Below are 19111 nucleotides of genomic sequence, written 5' to 3'. Positions count from 1 at the left end.
AAACTGAGCCATGACAGCTTTTAATTCGTATAAGGCTTATTATGAATAAATTAAGTCTCCGTCTCTCCATGCCCCAGAATCTCCTCATGCTTATCAGTCACACACACATACACCATCCTCCACTACCCGCACAGCTAGTCCCTTCGCGCTCTCCCAGCTCGGTCAGCAGAGGGCCTAGCCCTTTAAGTTCGCGTACGAAGCTCCACCCTCGGGCAGGGGCCCCGCCCCACCCACTGGTGTCCGCAGCCTGCGCTCTTCCTGACGCGTGTCCCGCCCTCCCAAGCTGGGCACCCTTTCTGTACAGCTGGGAGTGCACGTCGGGAGTCTCACCATGTCGGCCGAGAGGGACGCAGCCGAGGCGGCCACTGCAGCGGCGGCGGCCGAGGCCGGGACCGGGGCCGGGGCCGGGGAGGATGCGTCTTCGCAGCCCCCGACAGCCGAGGTGGCGAGCGACCCGCAGCCGCCCCCGGCCCCCGAAGCGTCGGCCACCGCCTCAGCCCCGCCGCTGCGCTGCTTGGTACTCACCGGTTTCGGTGGCTACGACAAAGTGAAGCTGCAGAGCCGGCCGGCGGCGACCCCGGCCCCGGGTCCCGGTCAGCTGACGCTGCGCGTGCGAGCCTGTGGGCTCAACTTCTCCGACCTCTTTGCCCGCCAGGGGCTGCACGACCGGCTGCCGCCGCTGCCGGTCACCCCCGGCATAGAGGGCGCGGGCGTGGTGGTGGCCGTGGGCGAGGGTGTCAGCGACCGTAAGGTGAGCGGCGGCAAGGCAGGAGTGGGCGCGTGCCGGGGGTGTGGCTGGACGGGGAAGCCAGCTGGGACGCTACGCTGGCGGACTAACATGGGACGCCTGGGAAAGCAATTTATGTCTTGAGACTTAGATAAAAAGGGCTTACTGGGGGCTGGCGACAGCGTTATTGCCCCTTCCCCAACCATTTTTTAGTCGTGGCCGCCGCCCCGAACGGAGTTACGGAGGGGAGGGGGCGGAAAACAATAAGGCGCCCAGGCGCATGCGCAAGATGACCGGCTCGCCCCCTCCCCTAGTAAAACCACACCTGTACCCCTGCCCACTAAACACTCCCCGGGCAGTTGTGGTCTGTGACTGTTGAGTGGTGACTAGCTCCCGCTTTCCCTCCCGCGGGAGCTTTGAGAAGCTTGTGTAGACGGGGTTAGGCGGGGGTGCAGGAGGCCATGCCAAAGCGCTAGTCACATGCAGCCCCGTGGTGTATGGGGGTGTATGGCGGCCCCTCCCCGAGCTGGGCCAGAGGGGACACACCCATCATGGAGCAGAAGGAGCTTTGCTCCCTCACTCCCGACGGGCCTTACACTACTATTCAGTTTTTGGCGGGTGGGGTGGGGGGCGGGATCGGGCTCCCATCTTTGTCTTGGGCTCTCGTGACTGCAACACCATCTCATCCAGTGACTCAGCGGGCAGGCCACGACCCGGGACTACCCTTGGGAACTTCCGGTCCAAACCATCTCAGTACCTCCGGGGTACAGAGGACCCCGGCCTCTGAAACCCGGGCGGGTGGAGCCCATTTGGACTAGGGTAGAGAGGTGTGGCACCTTGAGCAGGTTGGCCCAGCTTTGCCGGTCTGTTTCTCATTTATCATTAATCGCAACCATAACCTCGGCCACATGAGACTACCAGATGACCAGCTTTTTGAGACATCTGAGGTGATGCCTGCCTCTTCATATCATGTGTTTAGGAGTCTCTTTTCAAATCCCGCACCTTCAGGAGAGGCCTCTCCAAAGCAGTCTTAGAATCGTGGCCTTTGCTGACCTGCTGTTTGCTGGATTTGTTGAACATGCAAACAGCTCCTCCTTAAAATCCTTCTCCACGAATCCAGCTGTGGTCCCACCCTTGCCCTGGCTTAGAAATTATCCGACTCTTGGATGATGCTAAAAGGAATTTTTGGGGGGAGGGGGGAAAGGGGAAGTTACTGCTGGAGTTACTGCCGAAGGCCACCCATCTACCCACTCCTCCCCACACTTTCCGCCTGGTAAATACAGGATATCCTGCCTAGGGCAAGAATCTGCTGTTAAGAGCCTGGATTCTGTGGGGAGAGCTTTCCCACCCTCCTGGTGGCTGCCTTGGGGAAGGGTCATGGCCCCGAGCTGGGAGGGCTAAAGGTTAGGTATGAGCTAGACCAAGTGACATTTTCCTAGACTACATCCGGGACTGGCTATTAGTCCGACTGGAAATTACTCTGTTGCGAGCTCTCTTGGGTTGCTACTGTATCTACTAGACTTGAGTTTGGGGGCTTTCTTTCCCAGACCTCACCCCCAGGCCAGAACTCACAGAAGAAAAGGTGTCCTCTTCAGTGTGGGACTTGATGACTTGGAAAACAGCCTATGTAGGAGGTCTTAGTCTTCCACCCTGTGGATCCTAAATTTCCTGCAGTAGCTAAGACCCTGATTGTCTAGGACAGCTCCCACACTGCTCTCTGCATGGTCTTCCTAGAGATTCAGGCTGAGACTCCTCCCTCCTCCTGCCTAGTTGCTGTCTTTGTCCCCTTTCCTCCTGCAGAGAGACCCTCCTGCAAGTGACTGAGAATGAAAGACCACGCCTTTTCCTTGTGGCTGGAATGGGTTGTCTCTTGAGCATCACCCTTTTGTGCCATGTCTGCCTGCATAATTTTTCTAATATTAAGCCAATGTTAGCTGAGATACAGCTGCCCCTGGGGTGGTCACCCCATTTATCATTTACAACTCAGGTACACTTACCTGCATTTTGGCACGGCCCTTGCTATGTGTAGCCCTCTGTTTTCAGTTACTTGATGACTTCTCCTTGTTGTTACTATTATTATTGTCAGCTAACATTACTAATATTAACTCATGATAGTGTGCTAAGTGACTCTGAATGTTGTATTTTTGTTTGTTTGCTTGTTTAATTCTTTTTTTTTTTCGAGACAGGGTTTGCTTGTTTAATTCTTACAGTTCTTATGAAGATAAAAAAAAGTGGTTAAATAATTTTTATTTGCCCCAGGCCACATTGTCATTAAACGTTGGGGCCCACTTTTGTAATCAAAGCAGTTTGATCTCTTTAACAATACAACGCTTGCCCTAACTGGAAGTTCCTTGCATTCAGGGATCTTACATAATAATGAAGCATATGACCTGTTATGTGAAGATAAGGATGGCCCAAAACTGATGTAAGGATTGATTGAGCGCTTCCATATGAAACACTAGAGAAGCACTCAGTAAATGACGCTGTTATTGTTAATCCCACGGCCACCGCTGCTGTGTCTCCTGCTACTGCGTCTTCAATGGTCTGGGACATGGCGAAGGCTGGTAAGTCACTTGTGGGTTAATGAATCGGTAATCAAGTGATATTCTTCCATTTCTTCAAGGCAGGGGACCGGGTGATGGTTTTGAGCCGGTCAGGGATGTGGCAGGAGGAGGTGACCGTGCCATCAGCCCAGACCTTCCTGATGCCTGAGGCCATGACCTTTGAGGAAGCTGCTGCTTTTCTGGTCAATTATATCACCGCCTACATGGTTCTCTTTGACTTCGGCAACCTAAGGCCTGGCCACAGCGTCTTGGTACACATGGCTGCAGGTGACAGATCCCTTCCTTTTTTTTTTTTTTTTTTTACCCCACCCTGATTTCCCTTTGGGGCCCCTTTCTGTAGTCTGGCTGGTTTGTTGTCATGGTAACAGCAGGCTGCCTGGCCTCTGGAGCCCAGCGGCCTCTGCAGTATAGTTACCGTGGTAACATTTGGATACCAGGTTCAGCCTGCTGCCCTTAGCCGTGTGCCCACACCCCACACCTTCTCTTGTCCAGTCTCCTCCTCTCTGGTTCTCAATTATGGAATTTGAACATAGGCCCCCAAAGGAGGCACAATGAAAGTGATGGGCGGGCTGATTAGGTCTTTGGGAGGCCAGAGCGTGGAATGGTAGTTCAGTGACTCTGTGCCTGCTCCGTGCTGCAGGTGGTGTGGGCATGGCAGCCCTGCAGTTGTGCCGCACCGTGGAGAACGTGACGGTGTTTGGAACAGCCTCGGCCAGCAAGCACGAGGTGCTGAAGGAGAACGGGGTCACACATGCCATCGACTACCACACAACTGACTATGTGGATGAGATCAAGAAGATCTCCCCCAAAGGTGGGGGCAGGGCCCGGGAGTCGGGAGGATGGCACAGGGCAGGGTGGGGGTGTCTCCAGACCTGTGGATACTAACGTTTGTCACCTCTGGGTCTTACTCTGTGACAGGAGTAGACATAGTCATGGACCCCCTGGGTGGATCCGACACCGCCAAGGGCTACCACCTCCTCAAACCCATGGGCAAAGTTGTCACTTACGGTGAGTTGTTATTTGTCTCAAATGCAGAGAGGTTGCACAGAGCGGGAGGGTGGGACTAATTAATACATAAATCCCACTAATATGGTGGGATACAGGGGCCTGCGCTGTTGTGAAGAAGATGGAGGCTCTGCAGCTCTACGCCAAGGTCGGGGTTGGAAGGGTCCTGGATGTGTGAATGGGATTGCCGCCGCCTCTGGGTACCAGCTACTCTCATTCCCTTTCACAACTTTTCCTGTGATTCCGCCTTCCTATTTGGGGATTATAAGTCCGCTTTCTGCAGCGCCACTTGGGCTTCTTGGGCAAGCTAGGTTCTTGTTTTAAAATCCACTTTACACAAAAAGGCAAGTATCAAAATGAGGGGTGATTTGGAAGAGAGCATGTGGGCTCTCTTGCTTTCTGCCACCAGCTCATGATTCTTCCCTCTCCCACCTTCATGTCCTGCGTGCTGAGGTGCAAGGAATGTGACACCATACCTGGTGAAAAGTGATCTTTCCATCTCCCATCTCGTCTTCCTCCTCCCCTTTTGACACTAAGTAGCTCTGGCTAGCCTGGAACTCAGAGGTCTACCTGCCTCTCTCTCCAGTTTTTTTAATTATTATTATTATTATTAGACTTTTTTGAGACAGGGTTTCTCTGTGTAACCACTCTGGTTGTCCTGGAATGAACTCGTTTTGTACTTTGTAGACCAGGCTGGGTTTGAACACACAGGGATCCGCTTGCCTCTGCCTCCCAGAGTACTGGGATTAAAGGCGTACACTACCACACCAGGCTCTTTTTTTCTTTTGTGAAACAAGGGGTCAGTATCCCAAGTCATCTTCAAGCCCACTTCATAGTCAAGGATAAACTTGAACTTTTCATCTTGTCTCTGCTTTCCAAATGCTGAGGCTCTTGCTTGCACCACATTCTTGATTTATAGAGTACAGGGTAGACAAGAATTCTACCAGCTGAGCTATGTCCCCAGCCCTTGGGTGTCGATTTTTTTTATTTGTTGTGTGTGTACCTGTGGTTGCTGTGGCACACACGTGGAACTCAGAGGACAGCTGGCAGGAGTCAGTTCTCTTCTTCCTCCATGTGGGTCCCCAGCTCGGCACGGTGCCATCTCAAGGGCTCATTTTGTGTGAGTGTGCAAGTACACAAGTGTGTGCATACATGTATGTGCATGTGTGTAATGTGTATGTGCATGTGTATAGACAAATCTCACGTATCCCAGACTGGCCTCAGACTTGCTATGTAGCTGAGAATGGCTTTGAACTCCTGCCTGATTCTCCTGCCTCTACCCCCTGAGTAGTAGGATTGTAGACACATGCCGTTATATCTGCCAGACTGCAAGAGTTAGTTTGTGCCTAGTCACCGGGATAGTCCTGGTATTGAGTGTCGTGAGATCGAGGAGCTAGACAAACTCGGATTCAGATGCACAGGGATGCTTGTACGTGGCTCATAGGCCATGTCACTCTGTCCCTTAGGAATGGCCAACCTGCTGACTGGCCCCAAGCGGAACCTGATGGCCATGGCCCGCACTTGGTGGAATCAGTTCAGCGTGACAGCTCAGCAGTTGCTGCAGGCCAACCGAGCCGTGTGTGGCTTCTACCTGGGCTCCCTGGAGGGTGAGGTGGAACTGGTGAGCAGGGTGGTTACCCATCTCCTGGCTCTGTACAATCAGGGCCGCATCAAACCTCGAATTGACTCAGTCTGGCCCTTTGAGAAGGTGAGTGTGGAGGCTCCAGGAAGGGTCTGGGTGAGACTTCAGGAGAGGATCCCAAGAAGCTGGGATTGGCTCTGTGAGATGGGACAGATGGCACCAGTAGTGGTCTTCTCTTCCTGTCCAGGTGGCTGAGGCCATGAAGCAGATGCAGGAGAAGAAGAATGTGGGCAAGGTCCTCCTGGTCCCCGGACCCGAGAAGGAGACCTAGGGCGAGGGGCTGAGGGCCCTTGAGAGCCAGGAAGGGTGAAGATGGGAAGCCCCGTTGCATTGCCCACCAGCCTCTCACATTTCATCCTGTCATGATGCTCTGCCCTCCCTCCTGCCCTCCCTCCAAAGGTCTCTGCTGAGGACCGCTTCCCTGCCCTGAGCTTGCTCTTTGCTCAGGGCTGTCCCTCCCCCTTCCTGCCCTCAGAAGAGGTTGGGAAGTGACCACTTGGATGTCTGGGCCCTGCCAAAGGGACAGGGAGGGTCATGAGGAGGCTGGCTGCTTCCTGCCCCCCACCCTCTCCCTGGGCCTGCCATGCTGCTTTTGTGCCAAGGTTAGCTAGTCCCTCCCTGTCGTGTGTGCTTCCACCTCTGCCTCATCTCCCCTCCTGCCCCACCACCTCCCCAAAGAATCCAAAGGTCAGCTCAGGATGTGGGGCTAATCTGTATGAGTCCAGCATGCACCCCTGTCACCCACCCGCCGTAGTGTCCCTGCAACCCTACAAGCTCCCGCCCCTGGACTTGATCAGTACCCAGCCTTGTCTCCTGCCCCCAGTTTCTTAAGCACAATTGGATTTCTTCCATCTCCAGTTTGCTGCCTTTAACTAAGGCTGCCTCCTCCATCCAGCAAGGTCAGGATCAGACCAACTCTGTAGCTCATGGTTCTGGGAGGGGACCGGGTACCCCTCCCCTTCACTGAGGTCTCTGGATTTGTCTCAGTGCCTTAGCATGGGAAAACATGTGCTGTGTGTGTGGAGAGGGGCGGCCCTGTCTCCGGCTCCTTTTCCATTCTCTTCTCCCCGGTGCCTTCCCTGTGCTGGTGGAGCTGAGGCCTACTCCTCCCCAGTCCTACAACACTGCCAAAAATCTGTGTCTGTGCCAGGGGGTGGGAGGGGCAGCTCCAGCCTCTGGGGATCAAGCTGCTTTTTACTGTGGTCTGTGCCCTGTCCTGTCTGTCGGTGATGGGGAAGAAAGAGGCAGGAGGCTGGACCAGCAGTATTCTGGGAGATACTTCTGGATCTTATGCTGGGTCCCTTGCTGTCAGGGGAGCCGGCTGCCTTCCCAGAGCCTAAGCAGCATCCTGAGGCTCAGCCCCAAACTCTGTTTACACTGGTGGGGGAGGAAGAGCCTGGGCAGGGGAGCTAGTGGGGTAGGAGCCAAAGTGGGGACCTTTGAGGCTGGGTTGGGGTAACTGCTTCTGAGTTCTGATTAAGGAAAGCTGTTACTCCAGCCAAGGCCAGCGGGAGGGAGGAGGAGGGGCCCAGCCACTCTGTGGTCTAAATGAGGCCTCCATGAAGGAAGTGCGATGTTTGCTTTTGTGTCCCCCACCCCATTACCACAGCTGCCTTTGTGTTTGTGTCAATAAAAAGCCAAACCCCGAGTTCTGATCAGATGTTGCTTTTAGAAGTGCTGGGAGAGGCCTGGCGGCAGCATGCACCTTTAATCCCAGCACCACTCGGGAGGCAGAGGCAGGTGGAGCTCTGGTCTAGAGTGAGTTCCAAGGCTATAGAGAGAAGCTCTGACTGTCAAGGGGAAAAGAAGTGGGGAGAATGTGTCAGTGGGAAGCCACTGCTGTCCAGACCTGGGTTCTGCCCTCTCCTGCGACCTCCCTTCCACACACAGAGTCTGCTATCCTGACATAAGGAAGACCAGCACACTGGGTTGGTACTTTCACTGTTCTTGATAGCTTTAGGCAGTATGCGAACCCAGTCCCTAGCAGGTGGTCGTTGATGCAGTCCTAGCTTGACATAGAAGAGAAGACAGCCAGGCCCTGCTGCCCTGGGGGTACAACTGTCAGGGCTTCCACCTCCCCACCCCCACGGGTGGGCTTCTGGAAGTGGATCTCCAGGATGTCATGCAGTTCTTGGGCATCCAGGATATCGGGAATATTCGTCACCAGCACAGAGTGAAGTGCTTGCTGGAATTTGATCTAGAAAGAGAGTCAGGAAATGGAAAGGGCTCATTTGAATACAGGGCAGCGGGGCACAGCGGTAAGAACAAGGAGTACCCCATGAAAACATGGGATGGGTCTGGAAGCCCAGGAAGATTGCTGTGTAGGCCAGTGAGGTTTGGGGGCCCTGAAACCTCCCCAGGCAGGTGTTTGGCAGGTAGATGCTTCCCGGGCCCCATCCACCACTTACCATGGCTTTCTGGATCTCCCCACTCACATAGGGAGAGACTCTCAGAGGGACCTGCTGCCGGCCCAGTGGCACTGTGAACTGGCCAATCTGGCATAGGTGCTGGGCCACTGTGAGGAACAGGGAAGGTGACCTTCGGCATCAAGGCCTTTCCTTTCCCAGCCTCATCCACCCTGACCCCCTAACCTCCCCTGCAGCACCCTTACCTTTCTCATCAGCAAAACCTAGCATGACAGTCCCTTGCAGCATCTCCCGGGTCTCCACATCCCCACCTCCATTCTTGGCCTTGCCAAAGAAGATCTCCAATTTGTCCAGCAGCTCCTCCTCACTCAGCTTAAGTCCAGCAGGAAACCCACTGACTAGCACCCTGTGGTTATCTGGCTGACTGGACACCTAGCAGGAGACAGAGCAGGTGGCCCACTCATCCATAGAACCCAGCTTCTGAATCCCACCTACTGCATAGGAAAGGACCCTGCCATTCTGTCACCTGGATGTTGGTCACCACAGGCAGCTCCAAAGGCTGGATCTGCACCTGCAGCCGGCAGTCTTCTATGTCAATTTTATGTTCCTTCTGTTGTATCAACTGATCAGCCACTGGGGGGCGGGGGAGGGGGCAATGACAGGGTCAGTCCTGGGAAACCTTCTGACCTCCCTCCAGGAGCTTCCCTCCCACTGGAGGCTAACCTTTGGGGTCGTCAAAGGTGACCAGGGCAGAACCTTCAGGCAGAGGGCAGCAGATCTCCAAGTTAGAAACCATAAACTTGGGTGCTTGCCTGCCCTGCTGTGTGCGGCCTTGGAACACCAAGGGGGCTTCGGGCACTGGGAATGGGATCTGGAGGTTGAGAGAAAAGAGGCAAGTTAATAACCTTCAAGACTAGGAGAGGTCCCCACCACTCCCTCCTGAGCAAAATGTGTCTCCCAGTTCTGTTTGATGGATGCTCAGTGAAGAATGCCTTCACCAAAGAGCTGGGCTGTGTGGTGATAACAGGTCATACCGGCTTTTTCTTTTCTTCTTTTCTTTTTTCTGTTCAGTGACAGTGTTTCTTTGTGTAGGCTTGGCTGTTCTGGAACTAGCTCTGCAGATGAGGCTGGCCTGCCCCTGTGTCGACATCCCCCCCCCCCCCAGAGTGATGGGACTAAAGACATGGGCCATTTTTCAAGACAGGGTTTCTCTGTGTAACATTCCTGGCTGTCCTGGAACTAGCTTTTGTAGACCAAGCTAGTCTCGAACTCACAGAGATCCTCCTGCCTCTGCCTCCCGAGTGCTGGGATTAAAGGCGTGCGCCACCACCGCCCGGCCTATGCGCCACTTTTCATACGAGCTTTTGGTTTGTCTTCACACAAGCCTGGGTGGTAGGTAGCCTCACCTCACAGATGAGAAAACTTGAGATTCAGAGAGCTCAGTCAGCATACTTGATGTCACACAGCAAGGAAGAAATGGTGGTTGCATGTATACATGTGTATCTGTTTGTGTCCAGGCACCCATGAAGGCCAGAAGGGAGCGATGTATCCCCTGCACCTGGAGTTACAGGCAGTTCTTTTTTTTTTTTTTTTTTTTCGAGACAGGGTTTCTCTGTGGCTTTGGAGCCTGTCCTGGAACTAGCTCTGTAGACCAGGCTGGTCTCGAACTCACAGAGATCCGCCTGCCTCTGCCTCCCAAGTGCTGGGATTAAAGGCGTGCGCCACCACCGCCCGGCCTGTTACAGGCAGTTCTGAGCTGCCCCAGTAGGTGCCAGGAACCGAATCTATGTCCTCTGCAAGAGCACCAAAGTGCTCTTACTCACTGAGCCATCTCTCGGCCCCTGACCAGCCCTTTTCTACCAGGAATACCTCATTTCCCATCTAACCTCATTTCTGGGAAAGTTCACGAGCCCCTTTTTCAGCTGTTGCAGATCCTGCAGCTTCATCTTGAGCCTGGATTGTTCCTCCTGAAGTTTGCAGAGGACCTGTTGGAGCTAAAGGAAACAAGAAGGCAACCATTTAATCCCAGCACTCGGGAAGCAGAGGCAGGCAGATCTCTGTGAGTTTGAGGCCAGTCTGGTCTACAGCGCGAGTTCCAGGACAGCCAGGACTACACAGAGAAACCCTGTCCTGGGGGCGGGGGAGAAATGAAAGGAGGAGGAGGAGGAGGAGGAGGTAGATGTGGCTGACGGGGGAAGGGCAGCAAGAATTTAGAGGAAAGATAATCCCAATGCAAAGATGAAAACAACCGAATCCTCTAGAAGGAGCCAGGGCTGAAGGTAGCAACGTGTCATACCACTGTTTGCTACCTTCTGGTTGTTCTGGGGCTTGAACCCTGGTCCTCAGGCATTCAAGGTACACACTGTCACTGAGCTCCACCCCAGCCGATTTGTTAGTATTTACTGAGCTAGGTCTGTTTAATTTCCTTCTACATTTATCAGTGTGAGCGTGCATGTTGGAGGCCTGAGGACCAGTTTGTGGAGTCAGTTCTTTCCCCTCTCCCTGTGGGTCTTTCTGAGGGTTAAGCTCGGGTTTCCTGACAAGCACATTAACCCTTTCCCTCTTTTTCTTCCTTCTTTCCCCACCCCTTCTCCTCCTCCTGTGTGTGTTCAAGACAGGGTTTCTCTGTGTATCCCTGACTGTCCTAGAACTCATTCTGTAGACCAGGCTGGCTTCGAACTCACAGAAATATACCTGCCTCTGCCTCACAGGTGCTGAGCCACTACACCTGGTGTAGCCTTTTTTTTAAAAAAAAAAAAAAAAGATTTATTTATTTATACAACATTCCTTCCATGTCTGCCTGCATGCCAGAAGAGAACACCAGATCTCATTATAGATAGCTGTGAGCCACCATGTCATGTGGTTGCTGGGAGTCTTAACCTCTGAGCCATCTCTCCAGCCCACCTTATACTTTTTTTTTTTTTTTTTTTTTTTTTTTAACGAGGTCGTGAATGACCTTGAACTCCAGCTTTCACTTCCTGAGAGCTGGAATCAAAGGCAGGTACTTCCACACCTGGTTTAGGCAGTTCCCTGGACTGAACTCAGGACTACTGAAAGTAGGCATTCTACCCCGCTAAGATACATCGCCAGCCCCTCCTTCGGCTGTCGTGAGGCAGAGTAGTAGTATATGGTCCCCACTGGACTACTACACACCACGTAGCTGAAGCAGGCCTCAAACTCACAGCAATCATCCTGCTTCAGCCTCCAGAGTTCAAGGATTGCAGGCCTGAGCTACCCCACCCATAAACAAAACCTCTCAAATTGACCCTGTCACTCAATTCTTGTTACAACACTGTGGGGATGCCTTCTTGTCCTTATTTTATAGATGAGGAGACTATAAAGGTTAAAGGATTCGTCAGACGTCCCTTAGCCAGGCAGACTAGGTCCCCATGGAGAAGTAACTTGCACACCTCCCGTCTTGTCCTCTTTCCGCACGCTGAGCAGCCTTTCAGGCTGGTGTGAGCTGGAGGGAGTCCAAAGAGAACACCAACAGAATAGACAGAAAGGCGGCACGAGGAGAGGAATGAATGCACCTTTGTTTGTGGGAAAACACAGCCACTGGCTGGCAGAGTGGTGGTCAGGAAACCTGACAAGACTGACCCAGAGAAGGCTGTCCTTGCTTGGGATGGGCCAACCCTGCCTAGCTCCCGTCTGCATCCCAAATGTCTAGAGAAGTCTCTGGAACAAAACAGGTTCAGTGAATGTGTGATGGACGAATGGAGTGAGTGGCAGGGAGCGAGCAGGGTGGTGCCGAAGACATTCTGTGGGAGTTTGCTGTTTCGAGCAGAGGAAAACTAGAGCTTGACCACATTATGCTGGAAAGGGGGGCTGGAGAGATGGCTCAGAGGTTAAGAGCATTGCCTGTTCTTCCAAAGGTCCTGAGTTCAATTCCCAACAACCACATGGTGGTTCACAACCATCTGTAATGAGGTCTGGTGCCCTCTTCTGACCTGTGGGCATACACACAGACAGAATATTGTATACATAATAAATAAATAAATATTTTAAAAAAAAAGAATGGTGGAAAAGGTCCCTGTTTCCATCTGTGAATCAGAGGTTGCAAACGCCAGTGCAGTTACAGGCTGGTTAGATGACGGGTGAGTCAAGACCAATGTAGGGCGATAAGGAGTGCTTGAGTTTATTTTTCTTCCTGGAGATGTGGTTCCAATAGCCTATATATTCCTATTCTTTTTTGTTTGTTTGGTTTTTGAGACAGGATTTCTCTGTGTAGCCCTAGCTGTCCTGGAACTCACTCTATAGACCAGGCTGGCCTCAAACTCAGAGATCCACCTGCCTCTGCCTCGCCAGTGCTGAGATTAAAGGTGGGCACTGCTGGTTTATCTTCCTTTTTTTTTTTTCGAGACAGGGTTTCTCTGTGACTTTGGAGCCTGTCCTGGAACTAGCTCTTATAGACCAGGCTGGTCTCAAACTCACAGAGATCCGCCTGCCTCTGCCTCCCGAGTGCTGGGATTAAAGGCGTGCGCCACCATCGCCCGACTATCTTCCTATTTTTAAGAGAAATTAGAATTCTAGATTTTTATTTGAAAAAGATAGCTCAGGGGAAACATACTTGAAATATTTGCTAGGTGGCAGTGGCAGCGGTGGCGCACGCCTTTAATCCCAGCACTCGGGAGGCAGAGGCGGGTGACTCTCTGAGTTTGAGGCCAGCCTGGACTACAGAGCGAGTTCCAGGACAAACAGCTGGGGCTACACAATGAGATCCTACAAAAAAAAAAAAAATAGCAAACTCTGTGGCAGTGATGGCAGAATGGCAGGATGAACCGGACTAGGAACTTTGGCATGAGTAAACACATCCAGATTCTATTGAGTAAACTCCACCCAGGAGCTGATCTGGTGTGTGGATTCATATGCACGCGTTAGCCTCTGTGTGTGTGTGTGTGTGTGTGTGTGTGACAAATGGAAATCTGAGAACAAATTCAGATGTTAGTCTTGCCTTCTACCGTGTTTGAGGCAGGGTCTCTCAGGTGTTGCCACTGCATGTACCAGGCTAGCCATGGACTCCTGGGACCTTCCTGTCTCTGTCTACCATCTTACCACTGAAGCACTGGGGTTATAGATGCAAGAATCTGTGCCCAGCTTTTCCTGGGTTTCAGGGGTTCAAGCTCAGGTCCTCGTGCTTGCATAGCAGGTACCTTGCTCACTGACCCCCTCCTATGCAATACATTTTATCATCTTTTCAAACCTAATCTATTATTGGACATGTACATTTTTCTTTTCATGTTTTGGACACAAGGTCTCTATTTAAAACAACTTACCGAAGCCGGGTGGTGGTGGCGCACGCCTTTAATCCCAGCACTTGGGAGGCAGAGGCAGGTGGATCTTTGTGAGTTCGAGACCAGCCTGGTCTACAAGAGCTAGTTTCAGGACAGGCTCCAAAACCACAGAGAAACCCTGTCTCGAAAAACCAAAAAAAAAAAAAAAAAACTAGTTCCAGGACAGGCTCCAAAACCACAGAGAAATCCTGTCTCGAAAAACAAAAAAATAAATAAATAAATAAATAAATAAATAAATAAAAATAAACAACTTACCCTAAACTCAAGGTGATCTTCCTGCCTTAGCCTCCAGAGTTCTGGAATTACAGGACTGTACCACGTTCTTGCCCTTTTCCTCCTGTTATAAATGATGACGCAACACTAATCTTCCCACAGATGTTCCCTGCTCACGATGGGATGAGCCCATGGTGGGCTGAAAATACTGTAAGCCAAGAATGCATTAACTTTTGGGGATGCCCTAAAACAGGAGACACAGCACTGGGGCCAAAAAGGCCACAGTCGCCTGCGGCAGATTTGCTGCCCTCACAGGAGGCACAACAACAAGGCCATTAAGAAGTTTGCCATGGGCTGGAGTGATGGCTCAGAGGTTAAGAGCATTGCCTGCTCTTCCAAAGGTCCTGAGTTCAATTCCCGGCAACCACATGGTGGCTCACAACCATCTGGATTGAGGTCTGGTGCCCTCTTCTGGCCTGCAGACATACACACAGACAGAATATTGTATACATAATAAATAAATAAATATTAAAAAAAAAAAAGAAGTTTGCCATTTGGATCATAGTAGGGGCCATTTCTGAAGTGTCTTCGAGAGTCATGAGTCATGTGCTTTGCAAATTCCCTGCGAAGCTGCGTGCACCGTTCCATTCAGAGCCTCAATTTCCCGCAGCCTGGAAGGACTGAACCCCTGCTCCTGACAGATTTGCCACCAAAGCCCATGTAAGGAGCTTGCTCCATCAGAAGGAAAGACAAGACATCTGAGAAAAACAAAATGCAAATTATACTTTGAGGAAATGCATCAAGCTGGGCAGTAGTGGGGCGTATCTCTGTGAGTTCGAGGCCAGCCAGGTCTACAGAGCACACACTTTAGTCTCAGCTCTCCAGAGGCAAAGGCAGGCAGCTATGAGTTTGAGACTAACCTAGTCTACAGAGCAAGTTCCAGGACAGCCAGGGATATGCAAAGAAATCTGTCTCTAGAAAAAGAAAGAGAGAGAGAGTGAAAGGAAAGAAAGGAAGGGAGGGAGAGAGAGAGAGAGGGAGGGAGGGAGGAAGGAAGGGAGGGAGGGAGGGAGGAAGGGAGGAAGAGAGGAAGAGAGGAAAGAAAAGAGATGTATTGGATAATCTAGATGTGATGGTAAAAGCCTATAGTCTCAGCCAGGCGGTGGTGGCGCACGCCTTTAATCCCAGCACTCGGGAGGCAGAGGCAGGCGGATCTCTGGGAGTTAGAGGCCAGCTTGGTCTACAAGAGCTAGTTCCAGGGCAGAAACCAAAAAGCTACGGAGAAACCCTGTCTCGAAAAAAAAAAAAAAAAGCCTATAGTCTCAGCACTAGGGAGGCTGCAGCAGGAAAACAGAATTTGAGGTCAACTGTGTTCCATATCCAGACCCTGTCTCAATAAATAAATAGGAATTAAGAAGATAGAAACACAAAGGAGAGTGCTCTGTGTTCACCTGTCATGGTGAGCATTGCAGGGTACCAGCGGTCATCCTCATGACTCCCTGTCATAAGCAGAGATAACATCATATCACAACAGAAGGGGTCAAAATCCAAAAAGCACTACCTGGCTAGGCGTGGTTGAGCAGAACTTTAACCCTAGTTTTGGAGAGGCAGAGGCAGTAGATCTGTGAGTTTGAGGCCAGCCTGGTCTACATTGTGACTTCCAAGCCAGCCAATGCTACTAGGGAGACCTTGCTTCAAACAAAAAAAGACACTTTCCACTGAGTGTGTGTCACTTTAACACTATTGTGGAGCTGGACCGTTGGCCGTCGAGGACGTATCTGCTCGTGAACTTCTGATCATTGTCTTTATGATAAGCAGAACTGTTTTTAATTGCCTAATCCAAGTTGCCCACAAGTTGCCAAACATCTGTGATCTGCCCTTCCCCAGCACAGTGTTGGGGATAGAGTCAGGGACTTATAAATGGTCAACACAAACTCTATCCCAGAGCTACACCCCCAGCCTAGGAGGTGATTTTGTGATACTTGGATGCTAGGGTCCCACTGAACTTGGCATTTAGTAGGTCGTCATTAGCCACTGATCCATTTCCCTGCCTGTGGGGTAGATGGCCTTACACTAAAGGGGGGTGGAGGGGCATGACTGACGAGATGGCTTAGTCATAAGAACACGTGACACACAAGACTGATGACTTAAACTTGACTCCAAATCAATGGTGGGAGGAGAGAATTTCTTGGAAGTTATCCTGTGACTGCCACATGCTCACCATGGCAACTGTGCTCCCACACAGGGCAGGCACACAAATATATGTGCGCACACGCACACACACACACACACAGGCAGGCACACATACACACAAACCAACAGTAATGAAGATTATGTAGTGATTAAAAGATGCATTATTGGGGCTGGAGAGATGGCTCAGTGGTTAAGAGCATTGCCTGCTCTTCCAAAGGTCCTGAGTTCAATTCCCAGCAACCACATGGTGGTTCACAACCATCTGTAAAGAGGTCTGGCGCCCTCTTCTGACCTGTGGGCATACACACAGACAGAATATTGTATAATAAATAAATATTAAAAAAAAAAAAAAAGAAAAGTTTAAAAAAAAAAAAGATGCATTATTCGCAGGGCTGGAGAGATGGCTCAGCAGTTTGAAGCACTTGCTGGCCAGACACCTTTAATCCCAGAACTCAGGAGGCAGAGGTATGCAGATTTCTATGAGTTTAAGGCCGGTCTTGTCTACAGAGCTATTTCTAGGACAGCCAGGGATACACAAAGGAACTTTGTCTTGACAACACAAATGGATAAAGAAAAAAGCACCTGCTGCTCCCACGGAGAACTCAGGTTTGGTTCCTAGCACCCATATGTTGACTCACAACCATCCTTAATTTCCCCGAGGGGATCCAGCATCCTCTTCTGACCCCTGAGGGTACCAGTTATACACATAGTGCACGCACACACATGCAGGTAAGACACTCACACAAATAAAATAAGATAAATAAATCTTGGGCTGGAGACACATCTGAGCAGTTAAGAGCACTGTCTGGTCTTGTAGAGGGCACTCCAATGCACTCATATGGTGACTCAATCTGTAACTCCAATCCCCTCTTTCTGTCCTCCACAAGCAGCGGGCATGCAAGTGGTACGTAGACATACGTGCAGCTAAGACACCCATATAATGTTAACAAATAAAAGTAAATCTTTCAAAAAGAAATTAAACTAAAATTTTGAAAATATAATGGGCTGGAGAGGTGGCTCAGTAGTTATGAGCACTAACTATTCTTTTTTTTTTTTTTTGGTTTTTCGAGACAGGGTTTCTCTGTGGTTTTGGAGCCTGTCCTGGAACTAGCTCTTGTAGACCAGGCTGGTCTCGAACTCACAGAGATCCGCCTGCCTCTGCCTCCCAAGTGCTGGGATTAAAGGCGTGCGCCACCACCACCCGGCGAGCACTAACTATTCTTGCAGAGGATCTAAGTTTAGCTCCCAGGATTCAACATGTATGGATGGGTGTTTTGCCTACATGCAGGGTCCAAGGAGGCCAGAGTGGGGAGCCAGATGCCCTAAACTGGAGTCACAGAGGGTTATTAGCCTCCATGTGAGTGTGTTAGGAGTCGAATCCTGGTCTTCTAGTACTGGTCTTAACCATTAAACCGTCTCTGTAGTGCAGTTCTCAGGATTTAAAAAAAATACACACAAGGACTGGTGGTGGTGGTGCATGCCTCTAACCCTAGCACCACATGGGAGGCAGAGGCAGGCAGATCTCTGTGAGTTCGAGGCTAGCCTGGTCTACAAGAGCTAGTTCTAGGACAGCTAGGGCTGTTACACAAAGAAACCAACCCTGTCTCAAAAAGCCAAAACCAACCAACCAAACAACCAAATGAATAAATACACACACATTACATACACACACATTTGTGTGTGTATGCGGATGTTTTGCTTGCAAGTATATCACTGCATGGCGTGCATGCCTGGTGCCTGGAGAGACGGAAGAGGGCACTGGATCTCCTGGTTATGGATGTTATGGATGGTTGTAAGTCAACATGCTGGTGGTGGCAACTGAAGCCAGGTTCTCTGCAAGAGCAACACACAGTCTTAACTGCTGAGCCATCTCTCCAGGCCTCTGCCTTACTTTTAAAGATAGAGCCCCTCACTGGTCTGGAGCTGCCCAGTAGGCCAGGGTGGCTCATCGACAAACCCCAGGGGTGTGTCTGTCTCTTTCTCCCCACTGCTGGGATTATAAACACACGTCAGTACACTCAATTTACCTGGGTTCTGAGACCCAAATTCCTTCTCGTGCTCACAAGATAAGCAGTTTACAGACCAGCTATCTCCCTATCCCTCCCTATAGGTACCCTTGTGAAGATTAGTATCCCTACATAGTAAATGAGGACACGGAGATTCGACTGTAAATCCTAGGAAGGACATAATCTGAAGAAAGTAGGATTCGGAGCTAGGTTTGTTCCGGGAGCCTGTGGTTTTTCTTATTATACCCGAGAGGCAAATGAAAGCTTTCCAAGCAAAAGAACTAATGAGAAGGGGAGAATGGAAAAGCCAGGAGGACAAGCTGCACTGGATCCTTCCTTGGAGCTGGCTGCCCACTGTAGAATCTGTGCTTGCTCCTGCGACCTCACTGGCTGTTAGCAGACGGACTTTACAGCTCCACCTAGCGGCTCAGAGGTGACCTGAGTCAGAGGGAGGAGACCACCTGTCCCAGAGAGGACCAATAGGTCAATATGAAAATCTGAGGGGAGGCATCTGGGGCTGGGAGATACCTCAGGGCATTATTTCCCATTAGAGCAGGTACATAACACATTGACTAACAACAAAGTATCTACCAAATCCGTAACATGTATCCACACAGAATTAAATTTATGTATCCACACAGAATTATCAAGGTCCTGACCTGTGGGTGTTGAGTCCTGGTCTTTGAGGCAGTATGTAAAATGACCAGCTCTGGAGCCTAAGGTGACCCCAGTTCTCGGCTTCCCTCCAGCCCTCCAGCCCTTCAGCAGGCATGAGCAAAGCAGGTTCTCAGCCTAGAGCACTGTATTCCCCCTCACACACCCGCACCACTCCTGCTTCCTTACTTACACTCTGGAAAGTAGACATGGCTCACACCTGGTTGGCAAAAGCTGAAGCTTCTGAACAAGGCACAAGGTGGAGGGTCCTTGAGGACTAAACTCTTGTTTGGGCCTTAGAGTCCCCAGAAGCGTCGGAAACAAACTCCAGCCACTTCTGCTAGCAAACTGCCTTCCACTTTCGTTTCTGTGAATTCCCGCCTCCCAGCACACAGCCCCACCCTCGGGAGGAGCCTTGCAAATCTTGTATGCTCTAGGGGGACACAC

General features: G+C 51.1%; 2 protein-coding genes across 2 annotated transcripts; one reads left to right on the top strand and one right to left on the bottom strand.

Moving 5' to 3' along the window:
* The first annotated feature begins 258 nt into the window (after window positions 1-258).
* Window positions 259-7608, top strand: Vat1 (vesicle amine transport 1). Its single transcript, XM_057774607.1, has 6 exons — window positions 259-751; window positions 3351-3558; window positions 3932-4102; window positions 4210-4299; window positions 5763-6004; window positions 6126-7608. Exons 1-6 carry the CDS (start codon window positions 332-334, stop codon window positions 6207-6209), a joined length of 1215 nt encoding a protein of 404 aa, XP_057630590.1. The 5' UTR covers window positions 259-331; the 3' UTR covers window positions 6210-7608.
* Window positions 7609-7919: 311 nt separating this feature from the next.
* Window positions 7920-19014, bottom strand: Ifi35 (interferon induced protein 35). Its single transcript, XM_057774608.1, has 7 exons — window positions 18858-19014; window positions 10191-10298; window positions 9028-9175; window positions 8831-8937; window positions 8550-8736; window positions 8347-8453; window positions 7920-8135 (listed from the first exon to the last, which is right to left on the bottom strand). Exons 1-7 carry the CDS (start codon window positions 18873-18875, stop codon window positions 7944-7946), a joined length of 867 nt encoding a protein of 288 aa, XP_057630591.1. The 5' UTR covers window positions 18876-19014; the 3' UTR covers window positions 7920-7943.
* Window positions 19015-19111: the final 97 nt, after the last annotated feature.

This window comes from Chionomys nivalis, chromosome 7, assembly GCF_950005125.1.
Source record: "Chionomys nivalis chromosome 7, mChiNiv1.1, whole genome shotgun sequence".
In the NCBI taxonomy this organism is placed as follows: Eukaryota; Metazoa; Chordata; class Mammalia; order Rodentia; family Cricetidae; genus Chionomys; species Chionomys nivalis.
Note: the sequence above shows the minus strand (reverse complement) of the source record. Positions and strands in the feature narration are given on the sequence as shown.

Excerpts from the sequence above, each read along its gene's own strand:
- Ifi35 (XM_057774608.1), bottom strand. Across the intron at positions 8,737-8,830 it reads CTGTGGTGACCAACATCCAG|GTGTCCAGTCAGCCAGATAA; the intron begins GTGACAGAATGG and ends GTCTCCTGCTAG. Across the intron at positions 8,454-8,549 it reads AGGTTTTGCTGATGAGAAAG|TGGCCCAGCACCTATGCCAG; the intron begins GTAAGGGTGCTG and ends TGTTCCTCACAG.
- Vat1 (XM_057774607.1), top strand. The coding sequence starts at position 332 with ATGTCGGCCGAGAGGGACGCAGCCGAGGCGGCCACTGCAGCGGCGGCG. Across the intron at positions 4,300-5,762 it reads GGGCAAAGTTGTCACTTACG|GAATGGCCAACCTGCTGACT; the intron begins GTGAGTTGTTAT and ends TCTGTCCCTTAG. Across the intron at positions 6,005-6,125 it reads CAGTCTGGCCCTTTGAGAAG|GTGGCTGAGGCCATGAAGCA; the intron begins GTGAGTGTGGAG and ends CTTCCTGTCCAG.